Source organism: Larus michahellis, chromosome 2, assembly GCF_964199755.1.
Source record: "Larus michahellis chromosome 2, bLarMic1.1, whole genome shotgun sequence".
In the NCBI taxonomy this organism is placed as follows: Eukaryota; Metazoa; Chordata; class Aves; order Charadriiformes; family Laridae; genus Larus; species Larus michahellis.
In genome coordinates this window covers 120,404,434-120,420,730 of record NC_133897.1, presented here as the reverse complement: position 1 = coordinate 120,420,730, position 16,297 = coordinate 120,404,434, and the positions used below count along the sequence as shown (strand labels likewise).

The 16,297-nt window shown below is 40.4% G+C and overlaps 1 protein-coding gene across 1 annotated transcript in view; it reads left to right on the top strand.

Annotated features, from left to right (window-relative positions):
• Positions 1-16,297, top strand: part of CDH2 (cadherin 2) — a 119,674-nt gene that overhangs the window by 63,312 nt on the left and 40,065 nt on the right. Inside the window, exon 3 of the mRNA XM_074576893.1 lies at positions 15,707-15,933. Coding sequence (XP_074432994.1) covers positions 15,707-15,933 — 227 coding nt within the window. The remainder of the gene's footprint in view (positions 1-15,706; positions 15,934-16,297) is intronic.

Sequence of the window (16,297 nt, the reverse complement as noted above, 5' to 3'; positions counted from 1 at the left end):
TGATTTGTAAACAGATTGAATGCAGTTACTGATTTTTATCCTGAGGGCTTTTTGAGTACCACAGATAAATCACAGCTGCATGACTAAAATATCAGGTGTCTCAAGTTATTCTGTTTCCTTGGTCCTCAAAGAAAAAGTTGAGTTGTAGTATTGGAGACATCCGGCAACAAAAGAGTTAAGGAAAAAGCATGTAGATTGGTGATACCAGTCTTTTGGAAATCGGTAAGTTATATCTATAATGGGCAAAATGCCAACAGTCACACATTAAAAGTGACATCTCTGCATTTTTAAGAAAAAAAGCACTGTAGCGAACTTTATCAAAACATTAACTTCTAATAAAGCACAGCAGCCATATTGCGTGCTTGTGAGCCAAAAGTCTTGTTAATATTACCTAAATGCCTTTCTCCGTACCCAAGTTACTGTATGTAATTAATCTGTGGTATCACGTATATGTTCCTTGGTAATTTTTCTGATTTATGACAGTACTAAGCATGAATCTGTTAAGACCTTCACATTAATATTATTTTATGACATCATAGTCTGTTGTCTTTTGTAACGCCCTTAAGTTATGTACACAGTATTACAAGGATTATTGAAAAATGGACGTGACTTCTAAATGGAGTTCAATTTTCAGTGGCTCTTTGCTTTCCCTTGGCAGCATATCAAAGCAAAGTAATAATGTTTCGGTGCCAGTATTTTAAAATGTAGCTCAGATGTTTAGTGTAAGGTCAGATCTGTTCCATTTCACTTGCTGCTTCTTCCTGCTGCTCGAGAGGCTGCTTTCAGTTTGCAGAAATCCCTTTCTCATGGGAAGGTGAGCTTTAGATACCACGATCTGAGCCCTGAGAGGCAAATCAAAATAACGCATCGCTCATTTACCGTAGGCATTGCCCAACTTAATAAGGGTTATTCTGGACTCGGAGCACTCAGCTGAGATGGCTGCTCAAATTGATTATATTGCTTGGTAACCTGTCTGATGACCTTGACAAAGTGCTAATGCACCAGCCATGTGGACTCTCTCCACTGGGCAGGAAGGTCTGCAGTACCTTCCCTGTGAGCAGCTTGTCCAGACAAAGCTGTAGACGTGTGATGCCACATACAATCACAGAATGGTTTGGGTTGGAAGGGACCTTAAAGATCACCTAGTTCCAACCCCCCTGCCATGGGCAGGGACACCTCTCACTAGACCAGGCTGCTCAAAGCCTCATCCAGCCTGGCCTTGAACACTCATGCTCTGGATGGTGCCTTTTGGACAACTACCAAGCCCGTGTTTGCAGGCTCTCAGGCTGTATTCATTGGGAGCTCCTCCTGGGGGCAAACTGAGAGGGAGGTCATTCTCCCCCTCTACTCTGCCCTGGTGAGGCCACATCTGGAGTACTGTGTTCAGTTCTGGGCCCCCCAGTTCAAGAAGGGCATGGGAGTGCTGAAGAGAGTCCAGCGGAGAGCTACAAAGATGATCAAGGGAATGGAGCACCTCTCTTATGAGGAAAGGCTGAGGGTCCTGGGTCTGTTTAGCCTAGAGAAGAGAAGACTGAGAGGGGACCTCATCAATACTTATAAATATCTCAAGGGTGGGTGTCAAGACGATGGAGTCACACTCTTCTCAGTGGTAACCAGGGACAGGACAAGGGTCAACAGATACAAGCTGAAACACAGGAAATTCTGTCTCAACATGAGGAAAAATTTCTTTACTTTGAGGGTGCCAGAGCACTGGAACAGGCTGCCCAGAGAGGTTGTAGAGTCTCCTTCTCTGGAGATACTAAAAACCCTCCTGGATGCATTCCTATCCAGCCTGCTGTAGGTGAACCTGCTTTGGCAGCGGGGTTGGACTAGATGATCTCCGAAGGTCCCTTACAACCCCTGCCATTCTGTGGGATTCTGTGAATTCCTTGCCTTTTAATATAAAATGAGGTAGGGTGATGTGGATATGGGTCAATTCTCCGATTACAGTGTGCACATTTTAATAGAAAGTAGATTGTAGTGGAGTGCAACACCTGCACTGAAGTTACTTGAAATGGCTAGAAAACATTGAGCCTTGTGGGTTTTTTTGGTTTAATTTTCTGGGTGTGCGTGTGTGAGAGGGTTGTTTTGTGGCTTTGTGTTGGGATGGTTTGGCTTGGTTTGGTTTTTTTGTTTGTGGTTGTTTTAGGAGTGATTTTGGGGAGTTTGGTTTGGTTGGGTTGGGTTTTGTTTTTCGTTTTCTTTTAAAAAAAAAAAAAACAACAAACCAACAAAAAACAAAACCCAGTCTTCCTAGAACACAGCCCTAAACCCTGGTGAAATAGAACCTAAAAGGTGTTGCAGAGTTTGACTCCAGTCCTTGCTCGCAGGATGTCGACTGGCCAGACCTGCATGCAGATGACTGTCAATTCCCTCAGACATAGGTGGGAGGAGAGGGTGGTTTTAGCTGCTGCTGCTGAACATCAGACTCCGAACATCTGAAGACAGGTTGCTATTTCACGCTCTACAGTTTTGTTTCAACAGAAAATTCAGTATGTTGTCTCGCTGAATGACTTTGTCTTCTCTCGATAGGTGAAACTATTGCATTTATGGACCGAAAGCATTTTCATATGCATACAAGACGTGTCTTGGTTATAGTAACTGTCTGAGATTTATTGGAGAGGAACTGTACATCATGCACCAGCAAAGGAAAGAATTTTACCATGAGTAACTTTCACAATCATTTAGGTAGATCATGAATCTGCTTATATTAGCTATCAAAGTGCAGCGTTTCGGTGATCTTTGTACAAGATGTTCATGATAATGCTTATCCTAAGGAAAAATATCTCTGCATCAACGGTCATTACTGTAGGACACACTGGGTAGTATTTTCTGAAGTGCATAGCAAGTGTAGCGTGGCTTTCTTTATTCCCTTTGCAACCTGGCATTGTTTTTTGGGGAGAGGAAGTGAAAAAAGATGTTTTTTCTCATGAGTGAATGCCACAGGTGTCTTTTAGGGGAATTCAGACACTTGAGGAAAATTGAGAGGAATACAGATGGCAGTTGAAATAGCCGTTGAAATGTTTATTACAATGGGGATTTTCTGCTCAGATTCCTTTTGGAAAGGAATATTTAGTATTCTGGTAAGCAAAGCAAGGAATGCCTTCCTATTGAAATAAGACACTACTTGGGTTTCTAAAAGCAAGTTTAGTTTCATTTTTGTGATGCATTGATTCTGCAAGCTAGCACTGAATGAATTTTTCCATTACCCAGGATGGCTTGGACCACCATGTTGAATTCATGTAAATGTAGAAGTTACTATTTTCATTTACTATTTTTCGTACTGATTGCTGTAGGGATAATCCCCGGACACTCTGCAGTCTGGACATTTGGAGGGTGATGGCTGTGTAATCTTTACTAAGAAACTTTGGATGTTGTGACTAATAATTGAAAAATCAAGGCTGCGTAGAGTAGAATACTTCACTGCTTCTCAGCAAAATAGTCTTGACTCAGACAGTAGTAGGTTAATTGCCAAATCCAGGAATGAATCCTAATGATTCCCTTTAGGAACGATTATTGCATGTAGGGTTTTCACTGCGATATTTATAACTGTAATCTTTGGTCTCGAAGCTCATGTAGCTGCTCAAACCAGCAAAAGGGTTCAGAAAGGTAATATCCTGCTCCCATCCTTAGGCTTTGCTAAAAGTAGAATTTTCAGTTCTAGTGCAATCAGTCAAGCCCCTGCCATTTTCAGGCATTATTCCAATCTAACACAATTTGAATGTCAAGTGTCTTGTGTTTTGCGCTCACAAGGCCCACAGGAAAGTCTAGACAAAAAAAAAAATATGCTGCATTTATCATAGGAAGTCTATCTTCAAATATATCAGAATGTCTGTTCTTTTTCTTTTCTGTTCTTCTGTGACGGGACTGAATCACGATTGTTAAACGAGAGGCTGCTCAGCCAGGTCTGTCTCTGTCTGTGCCCACCTGGAATAAATTGCATAAATTTGCACAGCGCTGTCTTGGCATAGGATCCTAAAGTATGTCTTAATTTTGTGGTGGCTGTATTGAAAGTTGCCTCTTAAATGAAGTCTGTCTGTATCCCTCTCATTTATCTGCATATTATATCCAAGGATTTTTTAATTTTGTTTTTTCTTTCCTGTATTAACGCAGGTACCATGTTGTGCTGCTGTCATGCTTGTGTGCGTTTTGCAAAGAAAACAGTTCTTATCAGTGTTTTTTCCTAGCATAACACCTTTTTTTACTCCCGTCAATTTTATTACTGTCATTTGAAGTTAAGTGGATTATTTGAGCCTGGTAATTTTGTAATCCCTAGACAGGATATGCGGAGAATGGTAAGTGTTGTCCTTGAAGGGAAGTAGCATTGCTTGAATTTTGGCTTAAACTGTCTCAGCTGTATGCAAGTGACCTCATCTTGGTCGTTTTAAAGAGTTTGCACTATGTAGTGCAGTCAGACATTAAGTGATGATACTACTTCTGCTTGCAGCTAGTGTTTCTCTGACTTAGTCCAGCCAGGTGGGCCTTCCATGACATACAACAGTAATTTGAAAAGACTCAAGTCAGAGCTATGAGTCCATAGCTCAGGCCCAAAGAAGCCAGATTTCTCTTCCTATTTTTGTTTTTCCTTTTGTGCTGTTGAGATTTGGTAACATTGCAACGATGGACTGTTTCCATCTCATTGAGAATATGGTTTAGGTAATCAACCAAGAAGATAAAAGTAATGAATAATCATCCGGGAGCATCCACTAAGTGTCAGTCACTAAAAAGTATTCCAGCACTGGATTATTTTCTTTCTGCTCATTGTACTTAATTTAGCTCAAGAGGAAAAGCCTGTAAAATATGTACTACTCTTTGCTGCTATGTGTAGGACTGAACACAACTTAAGGCTTCGCTATGCTGTTGCAATGTTTTAGGTGAACTTCTATGGTCAGCAGTGTCAAATGATTCCCTATACCTTTCCAATTCATTTAAACAGGATGGCTCATGCTAGTGGTCCTTCATTTATTTTTAAAGTGTCTACACACATTTATTGCATCTAGGGGGAATGTGAGGTGTGTTCAGAGAGATGCGATAACAAGCAACAGGTGATAGAGGTACCTTCAGGTATATGAAATTAAGCATTTTCCTGCCAGTTCTCTTAGTATTTCCCCTCTTTAATGATTAAGTAATTAATGATTAGTTAGCATGTCACCTTTGCCATTTTAAATGATGAAGGCTATACATAGCAGAGAGAATACTTTCACGGGCAGGTACTCCCTTATAATGAGATAGGCATATTGCCTTCGCTTTTTCATTCCTCTGCTTTGTTACGGGAAGCACTGCTGTGGCCTGGCTGTGAAATACACTGTACTAGCCTGCACCAGTCACCAGGTGCTTTTTTGATTTTTAAGGTCAGATATCTGTGTTTAATAATAATAAAAACCTGAGGTCTGACTAGATAACATTAAGCTGCCATGGCAACTAGTTTTCTGTCTGAGGCCTACTGGACATGATCCAGTGATAGTCTAATCCTCGGGTTTTATGATTTTTATTGCTATCTAACACATCAGTGTAAATACTGCTAGGCTGTCTCTGCTCTTCTTCCACCCCATTCGGCAACTAGGAGGTTTCTTGCCCGTTTTTGGTACAAAGTACAGTGTTCAAGCAAATAGGATATTTTTTTCACCATTATCCATTTGCTAAGGTAATGAGCACCCCTGTATTATAGGGTGGTTCTGCTTTGAGGTTGGCTGTGCCTGCTGTTTGCTATGGGGACGCTGGTGCAGTTGTGTCCCAGTGTCCATGTCCAGCTCTGCTGGCTGGGAGGTTCTCCAAGTTCCCCCTGGAGATAACAGAATTCATCTTTTAGGAAGAAAGTGGCACGCAGAGCTGCCGCGGTAACTCAAGGATGACTAAGGACCATTTAAAAGTCATTAAAAAAATAATTGCAGCTTTGGAAAATTAGACCGTGGTGTGCCCAGAGGAATGACCTGTAGGGGAGTGACAAACGCCACCAGAGCATTGGACAGGCCAGAAAGAGGAAAAGCAGCGCTGATGTTTGTGGAGGGTCATCACACTCAACTTTGTGCTGGTTTGTGAAGCTGAAGAGGAACTTCAGGGAAAACCGTCCCCTTGCTGCATCCATAGCCACCTGGAAGGGGCTGCAAAACGTGCTCCCAAGTGATGGGTGGTATCCTGGGGTATGCAGCAGAATGCAGAATATTAAATGGTCCTGCATCTGCTTCAACACACTTTTTTTTTTTTTTTTTTTTTTGAATGGAAAGCAGGGGTGTTGGCAGGATCACTGCCATTTTGTCAGAGCTAGGAATTTTTTGTTTGTTGCAGTGCAATGCAAATACACTTACTGCTTCTGCCTGAGCAGTAACTTAATGAGAAAAATCCATTTTATTTTATTTCTTTTCATGGTAAAATGTCACACATAGCCTAAATGGGATATATGCATCCTTCTCCCATGACAGTCTAAATGTGATATATGCACGTTCTGTTGTTGTTCCTAAACCCTTCTTAGTGTGGGAGCTTAAGCCACCATGGAAAACTGCTGACCGGTTGAATTGGTGAAACAGATCATCAGCTCATTTGAAAGTACGAGCCCGTTTGGTATTCCAGCAAGTCCTGGCTCTTTACAGAAACTCCAGGAGCCTGCATTATTATTTATTTAGTTCATTAGTTTATTTTCTTTAAAGACAGCCCTCTAGTGACAGGCTCTTTCTGCCTAGGTGTGCTTGAGGCCTGAGCTGCAGCCTGGGTTCTCAGCCTGAAATCAGTGACGCTTTGGCACCTCCCCACCTGGGTCAGGAGCACAGTTTGAAAAGAAGGGGCAGGAAAAATGGGAGCATCAGGGAATAAAGTAAGTTTAAAAAAAAATAAAAATCTAGAAAACAGAACACCTAGAGAACGGGTGAAGGAGGAGGAGGAATAAAGAAAGAAAAAAGAGCTAGGAAAAAAAACATGAAACTTGAAGCCTAGAAGGACTTTGGGCCAGGAAGAGTTAGCAAAGAGAAGATACAAAAGCCTCTACTCTCTGTTCTCACCCTCCTTACTGCTAACAAAGGGGAGGAGAAAAAAAGGAAAAGCTAACCTTTTTTTGTGTTTTCTAAAGATAGACTAAAAGGCAAAGCTACTTATCTAGTTTTTACTAGATATTTAAGTCATTACTGTAGCAATAAAACTGCCCTTTAATTGCTGCACCATAATTGTAGGTATTTGTTTCTTACGCTGCTTAAGGTCACATAAAAATGAACAGAGGTAAAAATAGGTTTGTGTTAAGTGCCTGAATTTTGAAACTGTTTTCTGCTAGCTATCTGCAGAGACAGTACTTTTGCTGTAGTCTCTCCTGGTTTGACTGTTCAGTAGATATATTTTTTAATTACCAAATTGGATTTTAGCAGGTGTAGTCAGTTGATGCATTATGGGTATAAGAGATTAGTGTTTAATCCTTCTTTTTATTACTGTGTAGATTGATATACTTGGGAAAGTATTAAAGGTGCGCTGCGTACTCCAGAGTACAGAAATGACATTTATTACTGAGTTTTCTTTCAGCTAGCATCATTTAGGAAAAAAAGCTGGCGCAGAACTCTGCGGGGGCCTATAGGCTCATCTATAGTGAAACTGCCTTAAACAATGCAGAGGAGAGGAGAAGGGAAAGAAACCTTTAAGTGTTTTAAAACAAAAGCAGTTGTCGAAATAAAGTACTTCCCCTGCTCGAAGATGCTTATTCTCTTTTTCTGCATTTTATTTTTTCTAAAATAAAGACAAAAGGGGTGTCAAAGCGCAGAAGATCTTTGTGTCAGTGAGTGGTAGCGGCAAGGGCTGAAAAGGATCAGTGAATCAGATATAATTTGGACTCTGTTTGAGATACCAGTCCTGTGTTTTGCTGATGGCTGGTATTCCCGTTCTGAAAAGCTGCAGAGGCATTTCCATCGAATAGAAAGAACATTATCCCCATTTTCATTCTGGCATGCCTGTTAGGACTTTGTTCTGTAAACAAAGAGGATTATGGGAACTGGAAACTAGATGGCATTTTATTAAAGAACTGTGCGAGTCTTTCACTGTGAATGCAAGAATCGGATAGCTACCTGCGAAAGAATATACTTTAAAAATAGACCTTAGTGTTTGAGTTAGTTGGGTTTATGAGGAAGCAGTCCTCTAATTTAGGACGGAGTATGCGCTGGGCTTTAATATTTCCTGTTTGCACCCTGCAGCAAAGTACTTGAAAAGGTCTCAAAATATAATTGTACAAATTAAGAATGAAAAATGCATGCTGCAGAAGTAGGGAGAGGGAGGCCTATGTCCACTGACCTGCTGTTGTGTAGACTGCCAGATTGCTTCAAAAGTGTGTTGTTTTAGGTAACGTGCATGTTCTTTTCTCTGTAAGTGGCAGGCTGGGGAGTGGGGCAGGGAAGAGAATTGCGTTGAATGAACATCAGATGCAGTAAGCAGCACAAAGTATTTTTACCAGCTTTTCATACAACTTCTTATACAACTTTACAGCTTTTCTGCAGTAGACTACTCACTTAGCATCTTAATTCCATAGAGTAAAGTCATATATTAGTAATAGGTTTTACCTAATGCCTGCTGCAAATCACGTTGGAACTGCTTTCAGCTAATGAAATAAGTGTACAGTATGAATTAAACCATTACTCTTGCAAATCACTTTTCCTTTTATTTATCGTTTTCCTAACTGAATAGACAAATTATTAAGCAAAGACCACAGCATGGAAGTGCGGAAAGTTAAGCTGCTACAGGTTAGATCGTGAAACACCTGAAGCTGGTAAATAGCTTGAATGTATCCCCAGTTTTATCTCGGTTGAAACTTTTTGGTGTGACTTTTTTTTTTTTTTTTTTTCCCCTTTTGTGGGCTTCGTAGCCTGGTTTTCACTTGGCACCGCGTTGTAAAGCTTGTGAAGTCAAGCGAAAATAGGAATTAAAAGCAAATGGCCATATTTGGCCCTTAATAAGTGGCAAAACTCCAGTTGGTTTCATGTGCCCCACTGAAGTAGCCTTCTACACGGCGTGGGCTGGGTGGCAGAACGCAGCGCCCCGCACAAAGGCAGAGGTTTTCAAAAGCAATTACTGAATTAGCAGGCTTGCTTTTCAGAAAGTGGTAAGCAGCTGCCTTTTGACGGCCAAGCTTTCTTTTAAAGCGTCACAGGTTGGTTACTCGAAAAAGGCTCAAAATGAGTAGCGCTTTGAGATTTTTCTGGATGGTCTGGAGTATGGGATAAACTACAGTGCATGAATCTAAAAGTAGAAAAGGAAAGGGGATTAGAAAAAAGACTAGAAGAACCTATTAGAAACAACAGTGGTGTATTGAAGCATCTCTAAAGGATATAATGACAAACTGAATTATATTGCAGATAGGAAAATGCCATTGTCTAAAATAACCTGATTATCTCCCATATTTATTTTGCGTCAGCAATTTCTGTAGCTAATTTTCTCATCTTAGAGGTGAGAACAAGACATTTTCCTGGCTGCTGTAGACTGCCATGTACCAAAAAATCAAAAATCAAATCATGCTTTTAAGCTGGTCTCAGGAAGTTCTAAAGTGAGATCGACTTTAAAAGTGCTGCTGGTGATGGAAAAAGCAAGTTAGAATGTAGTTCAGTTCTTTGTGATTATAACAGTCCACCATGATGTCAGTACTTCTCTTGAAGGTTGTCTGTAAAGGAGGTCTCATGGTGACATGCCACTCCAACAAGCCATGAGCTGAAACAGGAGCATGTGCACTGTGTTAGTAGGAATAACAGATCACCTTACAGACTCTGAATAAATGACTAATTTATAAAGTAGTTAGTGTTGGGTTTTATGTGTTTTAGTGTAGTTTTCAACAGTTTCTCTCTCTGAAAAGTAGGAAGACTTGTTAAATACAGAATGTTTTTGGAGAAGGTAGTGTTCAGATATTAAGTATACAGAAGCTAGACAGTTCAAGCACAATGTTTCCATATAATTTCTCATTCTGTCAAAGGTAAAACCGGTATCTGGCAGGTAGTTGTATGTAAACTACTTTCTTATTCTATTTATTTTATCTGCTGCAGAGTGATCCTGAGTGGATTAAATATGCCCGGGTTTTCCATTTTATGATACACACTCTTAACTGTATTGCTGGAGTGCATATGTTGTTGCAATTTCCATAATGTCCTCTAAGTGAGTCTTAGCCTTGAGGTTGGTGCTTAGGCATTGAGAGTAGCATTCAAGAGGAGTAATACTGTTCCAGCAAATTTACAGAAGGAAATACATTTTTTTTTTTTTTTGTTTGCTTATATACATGCGGATGTTATCTAGAAATGAATTGGATATTTGCAAAGTGCAGAAATCCAGATGGCAAACTCAATGCATCTGTCTTGGGAGCAAAGTGAGTAATGAACATTCTGTATTAATATTCTGTATCGTACATTAATATTTTCACAAAAAAAATGATGTTAGTAATGCAGCCTGTTATGTCATTCTGTGCTCAGTCCTTGGGTCAAGTAATTCTGATGTTATTTGCCAAAGATAAAAAGAGCAGAAACAGATTGTCAAAGAGTGCAGACCAACATCAGTGGCTGAAAAAGGATTTTTATTGTCTGAGAAATGGTTCTGGATAATTGAAGATTACTAGTAAGGGACATAAGGTACATGTATTTTGTAGGTACTCTGAATCATTCATCTCGTTAGACCTGAGTATGAGTGGCGTAGCTCTCTAGTGCACTTCAAATCTATTTGCATGTTTAGTTCTTAACGCTTTGTAGACTACACGTGTATACATATGTCATAATTACTTCCATGCAAGAGTGTTAACTCGAAAGCTTGCTCTAATACCACGGAACTGTAGATTTTCATTTTAGAATGTTTTAGTCTCAGAGGTTCTCTCTTTTTTAGTAGATTACACTTGTCTCGGGTTTAGGACAAGGAAAGACTTCTAAATTAGGATACTAATGGCCTTTAGTCATAGGGTCTAGTGTTTAATAATAATCATATGCTGATACTAAATACAATATTTTTCTTCTGTTTAAAGACCCTGTTTTTGTAAATCCTTGTGCATGGCCTTATTTTGAGCATGTTGAACTAATTGCATTTACTCCCATGCGTCAAAGCTGGTGTGCTTCTTACTGTTCTGATAGGACCGAAGGTATTCGTCATAAAGCCAAAATAGTTATATTTCAGATTATGATTGAATAGTTCCTAGCAGTTTCAAATAATATACTTAGAAATCTTTTAAAAAGCAGGTGCATTTCAGAAGGTGCAGAAGATACTCAAAAGAGAAATATCGATGAGTTGTTTTTACAGATCGTGGTACATCTGATCGTTTATGCGGAGAATGCTGCTAAACAGCAGTAAAATAAGACACTTGATTACTCTTTCTATTGCATATAAAGTGACTAGATGCTACATAGTATGTCTGGTTAACCCTTTTAAAAATGAAAATAATCCATACTACTGATCCGTCAGCAGAAAATGATTTTTGGAAAGCATACCTCCCTTACATGTTGTTGTTAGAAAGAACATGGTTGGTATAAACAGTCATTATTCTCAGTGAAAAAAAAATATTTCCTGTCACATTTTTGCAAAAATCTTTGCCTAAAAACCCACAGTCAGAAATCACTCTTTGTTCATACTGGTTGAACACTGAACAATGGAGCAAAGTGATCTAAATCGAATTTACAAGACTGATAACCATGCAGTTGGGGGGAGAGTAGCTACTGCACGACCTGTACTCTGTCAAGGTAATTTAATTATGGATGGTTATACTTGACTATAATTTGTTAATGTGTGCTCCTTGCAAAGGGAGAAAAAGTCTCACAAAGCATTGACAATTTTATACATTTTTACCAGGATGCTGTCAAAGGAAAGGGATTTTCATTGAATTTCCTAATATAAAGTTGCCTGGAGGAAGAATGTCAATGAAGTGGCCAGCAGGGTGGTTTTTTTCTTGCCCTTTTTTTTTTTTTTTTTTTTTTGGCTACTGGAGTCTATGTGTAAGAAGATGGGGGAAATCATTCTTCTTTATGAATTTGAATATCTTAAAAATTAATATCTTACGTTGCAATAGTTGGGAAATCAGTTTTTATAAAATCTTGTTGTGATATTTTAGTCTTTTGGACCATAATGACTGTAATATTAATTTTAAAATTCAGCTTCTTTAAAAACAGTAATGATCAAAGATTAGATTAATATTCATTCTCTTTCCCGCTCCCTACTTTTCAGAAGTTAGTCTGAGAAGAGCCAGAGGTGAATCTTCCTCACTCTTCGTCCTTTTGGTCGAGGCACTCTTCTGAAGAGCAGATTTAGAGAGCAGCTGTAGCTGAGATGAGAGGTCAGCAGAGGCACAGAGCTTTGGGACATATCGCTGGCTGGTTTTTTCCGTAGTTTCTTAATGTGAGCTGTTTCTAGCTGAGAGTTTTGTTTGTGAACAGAGATGACACTTGGAGGAGGCCCAGCTTTCTCCATGCCTGGGGTGTGGGTGGTCTGTGCCTCTGAAGTACGAGCAGCACTGTTCGGTAGTCCAGTCATTAAGTTCTTAAATCATTAGATAAAGTGACTTTTGAGTAAACTCTTCTTGTATGCCTCTTTATTTTTGTGCTAAATAATACAGACTCTCCAGCTCTGAAGGCTGGCTAATCAGGATTACAGAATTAGGACTGTGGTAATGGTTTCTGCACACTGGTATAGTTGTTTTAACTGCTAGTTTTATATCCTTGGCTTAGAATCGTGCATTTCCTCAGTTGGCTGTTGCGTTTCAGCATACCGTCATGGTAAGCTGACTCAAGCCACAAGGCTCAGTGTTGAAAAGAGTGGAGATCAATGGGTTGGTCAACATCTGGGAGCTGGAGCTTCTGCATGTCATTTTCTCCTCCTGTGTGAACAGCAAACCAGAGTTTCTTTCACCTTCTCCAAATCTTGCAGACCTGTAAGTCTGTAGATCCATAGGAAAGGAAGTTTCAGTTGTACTTTATGGAGCAGGTAGGATGGACTTCAGGACCAATAGGGATTGCCTACAGAGTAATATATATATATATATTTATAGAAACTAATCATAGAGTCATTTTGGTTGGAAACCATGTCCCTCAGCCCTGTATCTACATATCTTTTGAAAACCTCTAGGGTTGGTGACTCAACCACTTCCTTGGGCAGCCTGTTCTGGTGCTTGATAACCCTTTCTGTGGAGAATTTTTTCCTAATATCCAACCTAAACCTTCCCTGGCACAACTGAAGGCCATTTCCTCTTGTCCTGTTGCTTGTTACTTGGGAGAAGAGACCAACACCCACTTTGCTACGACCTCCTTTCAGGTAGTTGTAGAGAGTGATAAGGTCTCCGCTCAGCCTCCTTTTCTACAGGCTAAACAGCCCCAGTTCCCTCAGCTGCTCCTTACAAGACTTGTTCTTTAGATCCTTCACCAGCTTTATTGCCCATCTCTGGACACGCTTCAGTACCTCAGTGTCTTTCCTGTAGTGAGGGGCCCAATACTCAACACTGTATTCGAGGTGGGGCCTCACTAGGGATCACTTCCCTAGTCCAGCTGGCCACACTATTCAGATACAGGCCAGGATGCTGTTGGCCTTCTCAGCCACCTGGGCACACTGCTGGCTCATATTCAGCTGGCTGTCAACCAACACTCCCAGGTCCTCTTCCACCAGGCAGCTTTCCAGGCACTCTTCCCCAGGGCTGTAGCGCTGCATGGGGTTGTCGTGACCCAGGTGCAGGACCCAGCACTTAGCCTTGTTGAACCTCATACCATTGGCCTCAGCCTGTCCATATCGCTCTGTAGAGCCTTTCTACCCTCAAGCAGATCAACACACCCACCCAACTTGGTGTCATCTGCAAAAGTACTGAGAGTGCACTTGATCCCCTTGTCCAGGTCGTTGACAAAGATACTAAGTAGAAGTGGCCCTGGTACTCCAGCCCTGGGGAACACCACTTGTGATCAGTCGCCAACTGGATTTAACTCCATTCACCACAGCTCTCTGGGTCTGGCCATCCAGTCAGTTTTTTTACCCAGTGAAGCATATGCCCATCCAAGCCATGAGCAGCCAATGCAAGGGGCTGAGTATTTATTAGCATTTCAGCAAAGCACTCTCACTGCTAATGAGGAAGACCTGAGGCAACATCTACAAGGAGGGCCACAGGAGGAGCCCTAGCTGTGAGGTTTCAGCTTTTTACCCAGGCAGATTTGTTCTTCCTGGGTTCAGTTCTCTGTGGGACATGGCATGATCTTCTACCTGAGATGAAGCTGGTGTTTCATGGAAGGAGACCTTCAAAGTCCGCGAGCCACCTGAAAAGAGCAGTATCCCTGCCCAGCCCAGCAAGATCAGTATTAAGAAGACTGATGTTTTGTTATTTATTTTGAGGAGTGCTGTGCTTTATCTCATTCTTGTACATGATGGACCCTTTCAAAGAAGTATTTTGTACAGTCTTTTCTGTCAGGAGAGGGCAAAAGGGGTAGGTATTCTGGATAACTGAAAGGGTGCAGTAAGGAAACAAATTTTATATGTCATCTGAACATCAGCTTGGTCCTTGAAGTTCAAATACAAAAAGGTATGATTCTTCTCAGTACCTTCCTGAAAACAGTGCATTACAGAAGAAAGCATATGATGTATGGCATTTAGTAGTGATTTTTCTTGAGAGGGACCTTTAGGTTTTGAAGCTAAATAGTTTGTGCATGGTTTAGCACAATATAAAAAGCCCAATAACTGAAATGAGGCATAAAGCCTCATTTCATCTTCATCTTCACTATGTGCGTTTCAGCACAACCTTCGTAATGATGTTTTGCACTTCTATTGCCCATACAATCAAAATATTTCATAATGCTTTGGAAACATTAAAGAGCGATCATTGGTTATAAAAGCACACTTTCATTTTTTACCTACTATTATTTGCACTAACCCAGAAGATAAGTGGTAGCGAAAGCAATTGGGTAAAAAAAAGCAGCAACCTGTTATCAATTCTGTTTCGTGCACTTCACATCATTATCTATACAATCAGTTTTCCTGACTTTCTTGTTCCAGTACGAGTCTTTCAGACAGGACAAAAGGAAGGAGAGCGGGAATTAAACAAGAATGAGTAACTCTTAAGCAGATAAATGGACATGTGTGGTACATGAAGTAGCTTAAAAAAAAAAAAAAGTGTTTAACTTAGATTTTCTCTGTGAGGTAAATATTTACCGCTGCCTTTGTCTTGTAGGTGAGGGATGAGGAACTCAGGCCCTAAACTCGTAAATGACCTACCTGAGATAATACAGCTGAATCACAGGCTGAGCTGGGCACAGAAGTTAATCTCTTAACGGGCTTCTGGGTTTCTGCCTTACCCTCGTTGGCAGAGAAGGAGCTGGAAGCATGGTTGTGTTTGCAATTATGGTTGCAGCGTAATTAAATTTGTTGAGTGCTTTTGATGAATTGACTTGACTGGATCTTTTTTGTGAGACTTGAAGTACAAATCCCTGCAGCTGTTTCACTGGAAACCAACTGAAACATAGAGCAAGACATGGAGGCAACTGGTTTTCTTTGGGGAGAAGGGGTGTGTATTTGGGAGATCAGTGTATCTGGGGTTAAAAACTCCCCTCTGCCTAGCAGTCCACAAAAGGGTATCGTTGTTATGTGGACTTGACCCCTAAAGTGAAGTCTTAACTCATAATTGCATGTGATAATAAGAGCAACAAGTTAAGTCTTTCTGCTTTTGAATAGTTGTTCTTAATGCATTTTATGTCACACCGAGTTCAAGTGGGCTGCTTTTTCATTTTTCATTCTTTGTTTTTTTGTGTCTATTTTACAGTGAGGTTTCGAAGCTGTGACGGAAACAAAAAAATACACTTTGGAAGCAGCGAGCCAGAAGATTTCAGAGTAGGTGAAGATGGTGTGGTCTATGCAGAGAGAAGCTTTCAACTTTCAGCAGAGCCCACAGAGTTTGTCGTGTCTGCTCAAGACAAGGAAACCCAGGAAGAATGGCAAATGAGAGTGAAGCTAACCCCTGAACCAGTCTTCGCAGGGCCTTCAGAAAAGGTAAAACAAAAGCTAAACGCTCCCTGTAGAAACATATCTCTGCAAAAAGGCTTTAAAATAGGGATTTGATCCTGTCTGTCATGTACCTCTCCATGAAGCATTTTATTAATGGACAACAAGTGTATGCAAAGCCGGAGCTTCAGGAAGAACGTTTTTATAGCCTGTTATTCTGTAGCTTTGCTAAGGCATGGAAAAGCATGCCTGTTCAAATATATAGGATTCATTTATGTTTGAGCTTTTTGTTTGTATAGTTTGAGATTTATATCTGAATTTAAGTCAGACATGGTCATTTCTTTATTTTAAATTGCTTGAAAGTATTATAGTATTTATTCGAGCGGTTAAATATAACCACAAAATAAACAAA